The sequence below is a fragment of the Labeo rohita genome, chromosome 20, assembly GCF_022985175.1.
Source record: "Labeo rohita strain BAU-BD-2019 chromosome 20, IGBB_LRoh.1.0, whole genome shotgun sequence".
NCBI lineage: Eukaryota > Metazoa > Chordata > Actinopteri > Cypriniformes > Cyprinidae > Labeo > Labeo rohita.
In genome coordinates this window covers 5,786,515-5,802,200 of record NC_066888.1, presented here as the reverse complement: position 1 = coordinate 5,802,200, position 15,686 = coordinate 5,786,515, and the positions used below count along the sequence as shown (strand labels likewise).

General features: G+C 38.0%; 1 protein-coding gene across 4 annotated transcripts in view; it reads left to right on the top strand.

Annotated features, from left to right (window-relative positions):
- Positions 1-15,686, top strand: part of LOC127183058 (disks large-associated protein 2) — a 159,710-nt gene that overhangs the window by 117,849 nt on the left and 26,175 nt on the right. For 2 of the 4 annotated variants that reach the window (XM_051138864.1, XM_051138866.1), the window contains 2 exons: positions 1,008-1,043; positions 9,533-9,592. In XM_051138864.1, coding sequence (XP_050994821.1) covers positions 1,008-1,043; positions 9,533-9,592 — 96 coding nt within the window. The remainder of the gene's footprint in view (positions 1-1,007; positions 1,044-9,532; positions 9,593-15,686) is intronic. The other 2 variants (XM_051138865.1, XM_051138867.1) reach the window with 1 other exon arrangement.

Genomic DNA, 15,686 nt, shown 5'->3' with positions numbered 1-15,686 from the left:
AATTACAGACTTTGACTCAAAATTTGCTGAACATTTAGTCAACCTTGGCCCATGCAAGATGTAGAATTGTTTGTTTCTTTATCAGGGCAGATTTGGAGAAATTTAGTATTATGTCACTTGCTCACCAATGGATCCTCTGCGAATGGGTGCCATCAGAATGAGAGTCCAAACAGCTGATAAAAACATCACAGTAATCCACAAGTAATCCATACCACTCCAGTCCATCAATTAAAAGCTTTGCGTATTTGTCAGTAAAACAGGGAGAAATAATTTGCCCAGTGCACCCAAAATCGATTTAAATTTGATAATTTCCAGTGTTTATTTTTTGTGTTAAAATTGTTTTTTCTTGTTAAATTTGTGCGTTTTATATATGTTTAGGCAGAATTTCACAGAATAACAGTGGCTTGCTAGATGCATGATGACAGATTCAACGCTGTCTTTATTTGCCAGAATTATTCAAATATGATTAAAACAATGGAATCATTTATATCTTAATCACTGTGTTAGTATCCAATTCTAAAAAAAAAAAATAGCACATGCTATTTCACTTACAGTTACTGCGTAAATAACACTGAACTGATGATAAATTAAACATCCACTTTATTTACTTAAAGATTTTGATCTTTTTTTTATTTATATCACTTATGTCATCAGCATTAAATGTTAAAGTAACATAACATAATTGTAACATTTATTTAATTATTCAACAAATACTGTATTTTAGCTTTCTTCTGTAGTTTAGTACACTAACAGCACCTGCACGAAATTCTTTGTGAATTCGCCTAATTGTGTTTGTTTGTTTGTTTGTTGTTTCTTTGTTTAATAAAAATGAAGACACATACATATCATCACTGCAGAGAGCGCATGACACAATGCATGAGTCAGGGATAGTGTTTAGGTGTTTATGTTTTATAGTGTTGAATTATTTGGCCCGGTGTTTTTTTCTGTGTTTATTTATTTTAAATTTTCTTCTTACTAAGCTATCACCTTTTTTTGTTTCATTTTAGGGGCCCGTAGCTTAGCTGGGGGGCGTAGAATGTACGGTAGGTCTGACAGGGCTCCTTTGTAATATACCTGTTGTACTTCATTTCACATCATTGTTTTGTCTACTTTCATATTACGTAGGAAAAAGGATTATTTACACCTATTTGAGCCAACTATTTACATTTACATATATATTACATAAAGATAATAGTCTTCATTTCAACTTATTTTTTTGATCTTATGAGAATTTCTTTGTCTGTTTTTAAACACATTATTATTGCTATTATTATTACTATTGATTTTTTGTGTTGAAGTGTTTGATTTGTTATTTGAATTCACAGGGGATCGTGCATGATTACAGCATCAATAGCATAAATTAAACCAAATAACCTTAATATAAGTATGTGATATAACTGTACTGTTCCTAAGTAAAATTCTTAACATTTTAATAAGCACATTCAGCCGATAAGAGCATGTTATTTAAAAAGGAGTGAACACATTTTAAAAACAATTTAATATTTAAAAACAACATTTAAATTAAAAAGTGGGATTGTAGTCATTTAAAATCTTGTTACCCCAAAAAACTACCAAGTGACAGCAGCTTTTTAACCATTACTAAATACAATAGGACAGGGTAGCTGTATTTGGGAATGTACTGACATGAATTTATAGTGATATATATGATGTAAACTGAAAAAAAAAAAAAAAAGATTATATTGAGTTTTCACTAGGATGTTGTGTGGAATGTTTTTAGTTGATTGTTGTTCCCTGTCGAAATGATCTCTCACTTTGCGTTTATGATGCTTTCGGGAGACTCCGTTTTCCTCTGAATACTGAAGCCTGATTTGTTAATGTTAGTGCAGCTGCACAAACCTATGGCATTGCAGCCCACCAAAACGGGCGGGGCCGATTGCCCATATAAGATCATCTCCTCGCTCCTCAGAGTGTGTCACTTGCCTCGGACATGCTTACACAGAGGCAGCACTCAATGAGACGAATTACTCTCATTGCAACCCTCTTATTGAGAGAGTCTTGCCTTGCTTTGCTCGCGGATCACCTTCTTCAGTGAAGGCCCCTCACACTTTCCTGTTTTTCTCCTCTCGGGAGCCTCAGAGGAAGAAACAGAGGAGTTTCTTCCTCCACACACAAAGATGATTCCCTGGTGCTCTTTTTCCAAGAGGATTAATGTCCCTCATCTGGAATGAGCAGTATGGTCACTGCAGATGACTCCATGTTACTGACTCCATGCCTCTGATGCTGAGAATTGGTCAGGCTCTGTGGAGAATTCCGGCAAAGGAATCTGGTGGTGTACGGTCCAGTGTGGACAGCGAGCTTATTTGCATCCTCACAAAGGCCGTTAAAGAGCTCGGCTTGGAGTGGTCAGCCCCAGAAAAGCATGATGATAAGGTTCATGATGAACTCACCAAGTCGTGGTGCACCCCCTACTCAGCTTGCGTCAGTTATTCTGCCTTCGCCACACTCACGTCTATTTATAGCACAGAGCAAAATGGCTATGAGAAGCTCCCTCTTTTTAAAGAGGTCGTCAATGCACACCTCTGCCCCAGCACAGTTTTGGGATGGAAAGTCATGGCTGTTCGTCCATCAAAGTCCCGAAGAACTACTTTAGCCCTAGCAGCCTATCCGCAGAGGGGCCAGCATGCTCAGCACTACACACTATGGCAGTCCTCCCAATGGCTTTTAGGGAGCTGCGCAGCACAACAGACCTGGCCCTGCACAGCACAAAGACCACAGGCCATGAGATCAGTAGGTCAATGGCCAGTCTGGTGGTGCATAAACTTTATGGAGATGAAGGATGCAGACAGGACTGCCTTCCTCAACAGCCTACAAAGTCTGCCCCCTCGCCTGCTCAGCCTCAGTCCAAGCCAGAACCTCAGCCTACCAAGTGCTACCCCTTTTCCAAGCACCAAGGTGACGCTGGACCCTGAGCCACAGACATTGTCCGGATCTCTTAGGAGAGAACAGGAGAAGGTTATGTCCCACAGAGGCTGGACCTCCCTCAAAGAAGCCTCACATTTGCCTTCCAATCCCCCATTCAGCTCTGGGTGTTGGAGGCTTTGTCTTTCTTTGCACAAACCAAAGAAAATTACCGCTGTTATAGCGGACCCATTGGCTATAAAAAGCACTTCTCCTCTTCGCAAAACCTCAGTGGTCAATTCCCTGCCTCTGTACAGTGATCTGTCACCCAAAAAACTCAGACCCTGAAATGGGGCCACTCACTTCAGTTCGCTCACAGACCTCCCTGCTTCAAAGGTGTGGTCCAGAATTCTGTTCAGGACAACAATTCTCATGTTCTCTGCTCCAAAGTGCAGTATCTGCTGGAGAAGGGAGCCACTGAAATGGTCCCACCAGAGAGCACAGAGTCAGATGTTTACAGCCATTATTTCCTTGTTCCTAAGTAAGATCGTTGGCTCAGGCCTATCTTTGATCTCAGGCTCCTGAATCACACCTTAATAAGGCGGCCATTCAGGATGCTGACTTTAAAACAAATCCTCGTGCAGGTTTGCCCAAGGGAATGATTTTCATCAGTGGATCTGAAAGATGCTTACTTTCAAATCCACATAGCCCCCCCATCACAGACTGTTCTTGAGATGTTCGAGGGGGTGGCTTACCAGTGTACAGTCCTTCCATTCAGACTGTCCCAGGCTCCACAAACTTTTACCAAGTGCACAGATGCGTCTCTCTTTCTCCTTTGAGGCAGACAGGAATGCACTTCATGAATGACCTCGGCAACTGGCTAGTTTTAGCTCCGGTCAGAACACAAGCTCTGTGCTCACAGGTCACTGCTTCTCAGCCACTTGGAGCTTCTTGGGCTCTTTTTAGTCCAGATGTGGGCTTGGCTCTTGCTCGAATGCTTACAGAGAATTTAGCGGCTAATTTTTTTTTTTTTTTAAATAATGGGTTTACTTCCCCTCAGAACTTTCCAGAGGATCCTGGGCCTGATAGCAGCTGCATCCCCTGTGATACAACTGGGCCTGCTCCACATGCATGCCTTGCAGTACTGCCTAAAAGCCTGTGTTCCATCCCATGTCTAGCATCTAGGGCATTTTTGCCTCAAGGTGGACCATTGCTGTGTCTCAGCTGTGGCCCCTTGGAAAGGCCTTTTGCTTGTATCAGACAGACATCCAATTGGGACTGACCTCCAGAAGGAAGGTTGTTATGACAGATGCCTCCAACTCGGTTTGGGGAGCGCTGTGTGAGGGCAGCCCGGCATTTGCCTCCTGGTCCAACCTGGAGCAACACCTACTTTCCCGCCAGCCTTTAGAAAGGACACCATGTCCTTGTTCATTCAGACAACATGACAGTGGCAGCCTTCATAAATCGACAGGGCAGCCTCAGGTTGTGGTCTTTTTACAAGATGGTGAGACACCTCCTCCTATGGGCTCAGTGCAACCTAGGCTCATTGGGAGCAGTGCATGTGCCTAACAGACTGAACTAAGGAGTGGACATGCTGTCCCAGGGCAACAGAAGTGAGACTTCAGTCCCAAACGGTTCAGATGATTTTGGAGATTTTCAGGAAGGACGAGGTAGATCTCTTCGCTTCAGAAGACAACTCTCATTGCCCAACTCTCTAAGGAGCAGGAAGCACTGGTCCACAATTGGCCCAAGGCCCATCTGTATGCCTTTTCCCAGGTTGCTCTGCTCCCTCAGGTCACCCAACGGATCAGAGAGACTCAATGCTTAGTTCTACTGGTGGCTCCACTCTGGGAAAACCCAGACCTGGTTCATTTGTCATCGACAGCTCCCTGGCCGATTCTGCTGATGAAAGACCTCTCTCAAGGGAGGGGTTCCCTGGGGAATCCCCAGCCTTGTGTGGAGTTGTGGAGCCTACATGTGTGGCTCCCTCGACGGGAGCCTTTGCAGCTCCCCGAAAAGTGGCCAACACTACAGCAGAGGCCAGAGCACCATCTACAAGGCACTGTTATGCCCTTAAATGTTCTGTCTTCTTCAAGTGGTGCGCAGTCCAAAATTAAGACCCATCCTCTTGTGAGGTAGTGAACATTCGGTCCTTTCTACAAGAACTGTTGGATAAGGGTGCACCCCTTCCATGCTCAAGGTATATGTGGCAGCTACTGCGACAAACCATACTCTCATGGCCGGCCAATACACAGAAAAAAAATTATTTAATTGTCAAATTCTTGAGGTAAGACAGGAGACTTAGCCAGCATGGCCCTCATGGTCTACGGTCCTCAGGGCCCTTCGAGGCTCTCCATTTGAACTGTTTAAAGTGGCTGAATTAAGGCCCCTGTCATTTAAGACTGCCCTGCTGCTATCTTTTACATTGTTTAAACATGTGAGTGACTTGCAAGCTCTCTCTGTGAGCACTGTTTGGAGTTTGGTCCAAATGACTGCAAGATCATCCTCAAACCCAAGCTAGGCTACATTTCTAAGATGCTCTCTACTCCATTCAGAGCACTTTGCTTAACTTACTTTGCCTGGTCTGGGCCGTCAGGACTCATGTGAAGCATTCTAGGCAATTTCTGCAGTCAGAGCAGTTACAAAACCGAGATTATCCCATTGGATAGTTAATGCAAAAGCCCTGGCTTACGCCTCAGTGTACTCTGTCAGCCCTCAGTGAGGTTTATGCCTTAGTAAGGATGGCCTCCTCCTGGGCTTGGTCCAGCAGAGTTTCCATTGGGGATATTTGTAAGGCAGCTGGCTGTCGTTGCATCTACCTTTGCTATGGCACATTATTCCCCCAAGCATCATAAATGCAACGTGAGAGACCGTTTCAATAGGGAACGCTCTGGTTGTTAATGTAACCTTAGTTCCCTGAGATAATGGGAATGAGCATTGTGTGCCCTGCCATGCTGTACAGCTGCATGTGAGTCGATGGTGCCACTTCTTAGTTGAACGCTTCTGATGAAGCAGTATTCAGCTCCAACTTATACAGGCTGTCGGCTCTGCCTGTTTTGGTGTGCTGAAATGCCATAGGTTTGTGCAGCTGCATAATGTTAACAAATCAGGCTTCAGTATTTGAAGGAAAACAAGTTTCCCCAAAGCATCATAAACGTTCCCATTTCTGTTATTTCAGGGGACCAATGTTATGTTAGTAAGAGTGTTATACTATGATGACATCCACTCTGCATTCATGGGGACATTGCCACTGTATGTATGTATGTATGTATGTTGAGGAAAAAAAGGTCATCAGGCTCTAACTTAAGATCTCTACCAAGAGGTGAGGTGTGTCAACTCGTCCTCCACCTCCAAGGTTCTGATGGACTAGACGTGACATCCCTCTCTCCATCTACCTACCTGTGTATCAAGCCATCTATTCAATCATTAATTCATTCACCATATGTCTGATCCACCACACATGTATCGCTTAAACATGTTAACAAGTCTATTAGAATCAGAGAAATTTATCAAAACTCAGAGAAGTAACATTATGACTTTTTTTTCTCTAAATAACGCTACAATATATCATCAACTATATAAAATAGTTTCTAAATAAGTTTTACTCAAATATCTGTGTTATTTATTTCATGCTTATGCTGTTTTTAGCTTAGCAATATGTTAATGTTAGACTGTACTGAAACAATTGATGGCCAAGTCTTTCATGTACCTAATTTAATGGGCACTATTCACACAACACACATTTTTACTACCTGTGTAGGGAGTCCTGAAACCATCACTTATGATTTTACCAGTTGGTGGAGTTATTCTGGTTAGGTGAGATATTTTGCGGTTAACAGTCCCTGATAGGACATGTACATCACAAAGACGTCTATTTGATGTCTGCATTTACATCTGCAAGACGTATTTTGTATGCTTCCTATCTGATGTCAAATACACATATATTAGATGTCTTTAAGATGTTTATGATTTAGAATGCATGTAAAACTGACATCTGAAAGACGTCTGCCAGACCTTTGTACACAGCAGATGCATTCCAGATCAAGGTATCTTTATGTATATGTGCTTTGTGGGAGTTGTTTCATCAAGTACCCTTAAAGCACATGTTCATCATAGAGATGTCTATCTGATGTCTGCAAGACATATTTTTTAGAGTGTTTGCTCATCAGCAATGTGTCTATTAGACGTTTCCTATCAGATGTCAAATAGACGTCTTTATAGATGTCTTTAAGATGTTTATGATTTAGAATGTATGTAAAACTGACATCTGAAAGTCGTCTGTCAGATGTTCGTACACAGCAGATGCATTCCAGATCAAGATATCTTTAACAGACATCTTGCAGACATACGTGTGAGATCTGTGTAAAAACTGAAGGCTGTTTAAATGTCAAGCAAGTTATTTTTTATTATTTCAGTGGTTTTGAACACTGCACATCCAAACAGATGTAAGAACCAGAACTATCCTCTAGTAAACTATTATGTTTAATATAGAATATTAGCCTACTACTTGTGCACTACTTGTACGCTACAGTGTATATACCGTGTATATACAGTGCACTCTCAGAAAAAAAAGGTACAGTTCTGTTGCTGGGACGGTACCCTAAGGTACAAATACATACATAGTGTGTGTGTGTATTTATATCTTGGTCATGTGATATTGCAGCAAATTAATTTTTGGAACATTTATCTTTGCAGTTTACATACTGTTGCATACTTTAAGCTTGGTAGAGGTTGTTTGCAGAAGTAGGTGCACTTCAGACCTTTGACGAGAAACATTTAATAAAAAAAGTAATTTTATGAAGTTATTGTCAACTAGGCCATTAGGTAAACATTTTGGTGCAAATGTCTTGATGTAGGCCTATTTTTGTTCCTGTGTCTCATATCATCCTTCATCCATGTCATCACAGTTGTTAAGCATATCACCTTCCACACTGTCAGAGTCCATGCACACATGATAAGGACGACCCAGACGAAACGTTCAGGATCAAGCAACGCTCTTACTGGAATCTTCAGTCAATGACCTGGCACAATGGTGAATTTTAACCCCTTTTCCAGTTATGGAAACACTGGAACTGAAATCTGATACTGATCCAAAACCTTGTGTATTTCATTTAGACTGTATTTTTTTGTGTAAATGTAGTCATGTATAAATTATCTGCTTAGAACTTTTTATTTATTTATTTATTTATTTATTTATTTATTTATTTTTTTGATTGCTAATAGACTTGAGACAAAAATCATACAGAAATTCATATTGTAATGTCATTTAGTTTTTTTTAGTGATTCACATTTTTTTTTTTTTCATAAAAATGACTTTTTCATTTAACATATTTAGTATTTTGCTAATTCATTCATACAATGTTAAAACTTTAATTTTAAATAAGTTTAAAATACTTTTTGCCTTTATTTTTGCCGGGGGGGTTTTTTGCCTTGATTGTTCATTTTAATTTCTGAATTTCCTTCAATTTTAAAATATCATTTTAATTCTAAATTGTGTAATAAAATGAAATTGTGTATTGACATGTACATACTATTGATTTGGTTTTCAATGGTTTTCTTACCAAGTTGGCAAATGACCAAGCGCTAAATGCTGCAGTTTTTTTTTTTTTTTTTTTTTGGACAATACATCAGTACAATTGATGGAATATATATTGATACTATTTACATGAACTGAATCTGGGCATTATTTTAATTGGTTTTAATTGGCATACTGGAAAAGACAATACCCTTGTGAAAAAGAAGCATGCTTAATTGTCCTAGTAGTGTACTTCAAATCTTGTATACATGATATAAACTAGTTTACTTTGATGATTTAAAAAGTGAACTTTGTAATACTTTAAAGTACATTTTAAATGATATAATATATATATAATCTTTTGTCATGGTTTGTAGAAGTACATATGTTTTGATGTGTTGACTAACATTGTAAAGCACTTGTAAAACACTTTATATAATATTTAATTTTAATAAAACTTAATAAAATTACTTTATTATAATTTTAACTATATTTAGGCAAATTTTGACTATATTAAGTCAAAAAACACTCTAAAGTTCAGCAACTTGCATTTAATTTTAATTTTAACTATAATGCACTTTCATTCAATAGCAATTACTCTGCAAGTAAGTATCTGAAAAAAAAATGTTTGCATTTAATTATACAGATTTTTAATATATTATTTCCAAAATAGACGCTCTTTTTTAAAGTATGCAAAACTATTTTCACAAGGGTAGAAATAAATTAATATTTGCATCATGGGACAAATTAAAGATAATGGTAAGAAAATCATAAAGAATAAGTGCTTAGTAAAGTGCAAGAATTTTGGCTAAATTCTACCAACCACCAATTTTTTGTATTCATATCTAAATGTTCTGGCCTGTATGTGGTTTTAAATACATGTGACTTGTGAAATGTATGTATCTTTGTTCATTTTTACAATCTGACACCATTGATTATAGCTTAATTGGCTTTTGTAAACATTTACTTTACATTTAATTACTTAATAAGACAATGCACGAGTGACGATATCTGGAGACCCAAATAACTGGTGTCATATTGAATAATACTGTTCACTATTTAAAATGTCTTATTGATTTTAATGAATATGAAATGTTGGGAGACAGGGTGCAGTGACTGATTTATTCGAGCTCTACTAATAACATTTGTTCTTTTCAGGGATCCAGTTTCGTCTCCCTACTGCCTGTGGTGTGGATCGAACAGAAACCCCCACTCCAGGTAAAGCTACACATCCCAGTGAAGCCATACCACATAGTGCATTTATGTTCAGAAGCATCACGTATATTCAGACCCTCACTGATTTTTATGTCCTCTGAACTCATGTGACCTTTTCTCGTGAATTACAAAACAAAATGTCAAAGCTAGCCTTTCCCACACAGTGACGATGCATGCTGATCTGAAGTCTGGACTGCCAAAGCAAAACCAAAACAAATCAAAATAAGGCAAAACAATGAAACAGAGCAAAGTAAGGAAATGCAGGACAAAACAATAAAACGAAAAAAAAAAAAAAAAAAAAAAAAAAAAAAAGCAATCCTAGATAAGACAAAACTAAACAACAAACCAAAGCAAGGAAATGCAAGGCAAAACAATGAAACAAAACAAAGCAAAGCAAGGCAAAACAAGACAACCACACAGGGCAAAGTAAGGCAAAACAAGAAAACAAAGAAACAAAACAAAACAAACAAAGCAAAAGCACGATAAAACAAAAGGCAAAACAAAACAATGAAACAAATTAAAACAGAACAGTAAAACAAAGCAAGGCAAGGCTAGACAAAAAGCAAAGCAAGGCAAGACAAAAAAGTGAAAATTAAACTAAAAGAAACAAAACAAACAAAAAAAAAAAAATCAAAGCAAGGCAAGGCAAACAATTAGACAAAGCAAAGCAAGACAAGGCAAAACAACTAAAGAAAACAAAGGAAAGACAAGGCAAAACATTAAAAGACAGCAAAGCAGAGCAAGGCAAGGCAAGACAACAAAGCAAAGCAACAAAACAAAACAGATAAGCAAAGCAAGGCAGGGCAAAACAATGAAGCAAACAAAGTAAAAAGCAAGGCAAGACAAAACAAATAACATAAAAGCAAGGCAAACAATGAAACATTAAAACAGTAAAGACAAGGAAAAACCGCAAAACAGCAAAAGCAAGACGAAACAAAAAAACAAAGCAACAAAACACAGTAAAGCAAAGCAAGCCAAGGCAAAACAACAAAACAAACAAAGCAAAACAAAAATGACAGCTGATACTCAGCTTGTTTTCTAAGGAAATTTTGTCACTGATGCTGATAAGGCTCTGTACACAAATTATCAGAGTATCTGCTCTTATATCACTGGGCTGCTGTTTTACTGTCTCTCATCATGCACCACATGCACTGAATAGCTGATTTTAGTGGGGACTGAACATCTGTTGTTGATTAAACAGTCACACTGAAAGTTTTATAACTCATTCAAGCTGGCATTAAGATGCAGAACACGCAGCTTAACACATGCGCTGATAAACAGTTCAAGATTCAGTTCACAACCTTATGTGCTATGCACAAGTTTAGGCAAAACACCTATCACATTAACACTGCCATAGCATCAAATATGTTAATTAGTAATTAGTGTGTAATTAGTTCAGTAATGCAAAGCAGGCTGAAATCTCAGGATACAGCCTGAGGCTTTCAGCAACAGAAGTGTGTCTTCCCAGAGTGCATGTTTGTAATGAAGAACACACATGCATCTAAGCTAATGTAATGAATGATTATTTTACTTCAGATCATGTATGATAAAAAGGCAAAAAAACAATCAATAAATTAAAGGAATATATTGCAAACACTTTGTACAAGACAATTAACAACCAGTTCTGTTCTCCAGTAGTGACTGATGGTTTTGATCATGCCTACTATCTTTGTTTCTGTGTTTAGCACCTGTGTGGCATTTGATACCCCCCTGATAACTGTTGCCAAGACACCAAATCAGTCAGCAGCCCTTCATTGGCACACTGGGCTTTCAGCTAAAAGAACTGGGCCATTTAAGATGTGCTTTTACAAGCTAACAAGACATAGCTTTCTCAGAGATCTAAGAAAAAAAACCCTTTTCACACTCAAACACATGGGGATTTTCAAGAGTTTGTAGAACTGTTAAATGCGTGTGTACTTTTGCCCACAGTATTTGTAGGCTTTACGTGCAAATTCATATTTTTACAACCATTCAGTGAGGACTGAAGATGTGTGAACTTACTGTTGTTTGGCAAATTTTCATAGGCTAAATCCAAATTTAAACCAGAATCCTGTTTAAACTCACAATTCTGACTTTTTTCTCAGAATAGCATGATATAAACTCACAACTGTGAGAAATAAAGTCAGAATTGAGAGATAATAACATGTAATTCTGACCTTTTTTCTTGCAAATGCAAGTTTATATCTAACAATTCTGACTTTTTTTCTCAGCATTGCGTGATATAAACTCACAGTTCTGACTTTTTTTCTCAGAATTGCATGATGTAAACTGACAATTCTGACTTTTTCTCAGAATTGCATAATATAAACTCTCTATTCTGACTTTTTTTTTCTCAGAATAGCGTGATATAAACACAACTACAGGAGAAATATAGTTGCATCTCAATAAATTAGAATGCCGTGGAAAAGTTAATTTATTTCAGTAATTCAGCTCAAATTGTGAAAACTCATGTATTAAATAAATTCAGTGCACACAGACTGAAGTAGTTTAAGTCTTTGGTTATTTTAATTGTGATGATTTTGGTTCACATTTAACAAAAAAAACACAAATTCAACCAATTCTCAATCTCAACAAATTAGAATACTTTATGAGACCAATAAAAAACATTGTTGGCCTTCTGGAAAGTATGTTCATTTACTGTATATGTACTCAATACTTGGTAAAGGCTCCTTTTGCTGTAATTACTGCCTCAATTCGTGGTGATATGGAAGCCCAGGTTTCTTTGACAGTGGCCTTCAGCTCATCTGCATTTTTTGATCTCATGTTTCTCATTTTCCTCTTGACAATACCCCATATAGAATTCAGGTCTGGTGAGTTTGCTGGCCAGTCAAGCACACCAACACCATAGTCATTTAACCAACTTTTGGTGCTTTTGGCAGTGTGGGCAGGTGCCAAATCCTGCTGGAAAATGAAATCAGCATCTTTAAAAAGCTGGTCAGCAGACGGAAGCATGAAGTGCTCTAAAATTTCTTGGTAAACGGGTGCAGTGACTTTGGTTTTCAAAAAACACAGTGGACCAACACCAGCAGATGACATTGCACCCCAAATCATCACAGACTATGGAAACTTAACACTGGACTTCAAGAAACTTGGGCCATGAGCTTTTCCACTCTTCCTCCAGACTCTAGGACCTTGGTTTCCAAATGAAATACAAAACTTGCTCTCATCTGAAAAGAGGACTTTGGACTACTGGTCAACAGTCCATTTCTTCTTCTCCTTAGCCCAGGTAAGACGCCTCTGACATTGTCTGTGGTTCAGGAGTGGTATAACAAGAGGAATATGACAACTGTAGCCAATTTCTTTGACATGTCTGTGTGTGGTGGCTCTTGATGCCTTGACCCCAGCCTCAGTCCATTCCATGTGAAGTTAACCCAAATTCTTGAATCCATTTTGCTTGACAAGCCTCTCAAGGCTGCAGTTCTCTCGGTTGGTTGTGCATCTTTTTCTTCCACACTTTTTCCTTCCACTCAACTTTCTGTTAACATGCTTGGATACAGCACTCTGTGAACAGCCAGCTTTTTTGGCAATGAATGTTTGTGTCTTACCCTCCTTGTGAAGGGTGTCAGTGATTGTCTTCTGGACAACTGTCAGATCAGCAGTCTTCCCCATGATTGTGTAGCCTAGTGAACCAAACTGAGAGACCATTTTGAAGGCTCAGGAAACCTTTGCAGGTGTTTTGAGTTGATTAGCTAATTGGCATGTCACCATATTCTAATTTGTTGAGATAGTGAATTGGTGGGTTTTATGTTAAATGTGAGCCAAAATAATCACAAGAACCAAAGTCTTAAACTACTTCAGTCTGTGTGCACTAAATTTATTTAATACACGAGTTTCACAATTTGAGTTGAATTACAAAAATAAATGAACTTTTCCACAACATTCTAATTTATTGAGATGCACCTGTAAAGTTGGAATTGCAAAATAATAACTTGCCATTCTGACTTTTTTATTCTCACAAATGCAATTTTATTTCTCACAATTCTGACTTTTTTTTTTTTTTTAGAATTATGAGATATGCACTCGCAATATGCGCTCGCAAATATAAAGTCCAGTTCTGAGGGGAAAACAGACTATGTTCTTAATAATGTACTTAATGATTCACAATTGCATGTTATAAAGTCAGAATTTATTATTTCATTTTTATTTTTTTTTTTTTTAAATAAAATATATCATATATTATTATTTCAGTATTTAGCATTATTTTGTTAAAAAATAAATAAATTCTTTTCTGAACATGCCTCAACCATCTGCCATTGGTTGAAGAAGAGATCGAACATACTGTATAATGAACCCTGCAACAGGTTCAAAAGAATGCAGGGAGAAAACATATAAAAGATATAAGATATAAAATCAATCAGCATATAGGAGAAAATATTTTAACATCTGATAAATGACACGCTTCAGTTTTACATCATCCACGCTTTCAGAGAGTGGTTGCAGAGATGAGTCATATTCTGTTGCTCTGGGAGTTTTTATATTTAATCACAGCTGATGAAGTGTTCGACATGCTGGTGACACAATGAAATATGACACAGAGCATCAACACAACAGGTCATGAATGGATTATTGTGCTCCTCTCTTATACAATCCTACATTCTATTTTTAGAAGTGTTTTACTCCTCTGTATGATTCGCACGTCTCTCTCCCACATTTTTCCCTTCAGTCTGTGACTCATTCAGCAGTTTTATAATAGTGTGCTATTTGCAGCCTATGGTTTTGATTGGCACCTCATATGTAGATTGTTACATTTAATCACACTAAGGTATTTTGTCATGTTGGCAAATACAGCAGTCATGTGATGGGTTTATAATTCCTTCTTTAGATTTTTTTTTTTTTTTAAGCATTTATCCTTTGAAGGCTTCATTGCCTTCAAAGAATCAAGCTGGATTAGCAGCAGGTTTGGTTTGCATAAGACAGAAGTGACCGGAGCAGGAGACCAGCAGCACATCATCTCAGTGCTGTCAACTGTAGCAAAATAGACTAACTGACAACTGCTGTGGAATTGTATATGGCATTACACTTGAATGATTCACACTCTCTGCTTCCTGCTTTCCATGTATGGGTTGCTCCAAATCTTCTAAACCATTTAAAAGGTATAGATTTAAAAAGCATTTTTGGCAAATCCAGGTAATTTACCATGAAAATTTTTTAAGTCCTTTTGAACTGTTAATAGCACCAACTGTGGTCCGATCTCTTTAAAACTTTGCATGCTTGTTTAGAATCACCTGTCCTGTGTGCTCACCAGGTTTTGTGAAGTTTTGAGTTTTTCTTTAGGCTTTATAAGGATTTTGGGTAAATTTAGACAAGCCCCTTTTCTAAATGATGCTGTTATAGCCTCCCAAAGAGTAAATTTCAAAATTGTTTGATAACTATTGACCTAGAGAGTCCAGAGAATTGTACTGCAGTTTTTTTTTTTTTTCCAGATTGAGCAAAAAACCTAGGACTCGTTTGCAAGAGTAGGTTTTTGACATCTTAATCTTTTAACAAATTATTTGATTGACAGCAGTGGTTCTAGAGGCAAAGTTGTCCAGCATGAGGAGGACTATCATAAGATAAGAATATCGCACTGTGTTTAAAAAACAAACGTGCAACATACAGTCGTTTATGGACAAAAAAAAAAAGCAATATCGCCCCCTCCTGTGGTCAGTTTTTTTCAAATTTCACTCAGACCTTTGGGATCATGAGTCGAAAAGGCCCACAGAGTTTTGTTCAGACCAGCCTCTGTTAACCTTGTCTAACAGGTGCTCAAAGTGTCAGCCAATGGTGGTCATTTTAGTTTTTTCCCCTCTAATAGCACCACCAAGTGGCCAAGCTCCATTATTTTTTTTTCCTCAGATTGAGCTCTTACATAAATGTTCTGAGTTTGGCGAAGATATCTCATTCTGTTCTGGATTTATAGGCATTTTACTAAAAGTGGCCCTGCCCCTTTCAAACGTTTTGGCGTCACTTTGCGATGGTGAGTTGAAAATACAACTTTTTTTTTTTAATTATTGATATTCACTCTCCAGAGAATCTTACTGCACTGGTTTGGTTCCTGCAAAAGTAGGTTTTTCAAAAAATGTGAAATACCCGACACTTTAGCAGGCTCACAATCGAA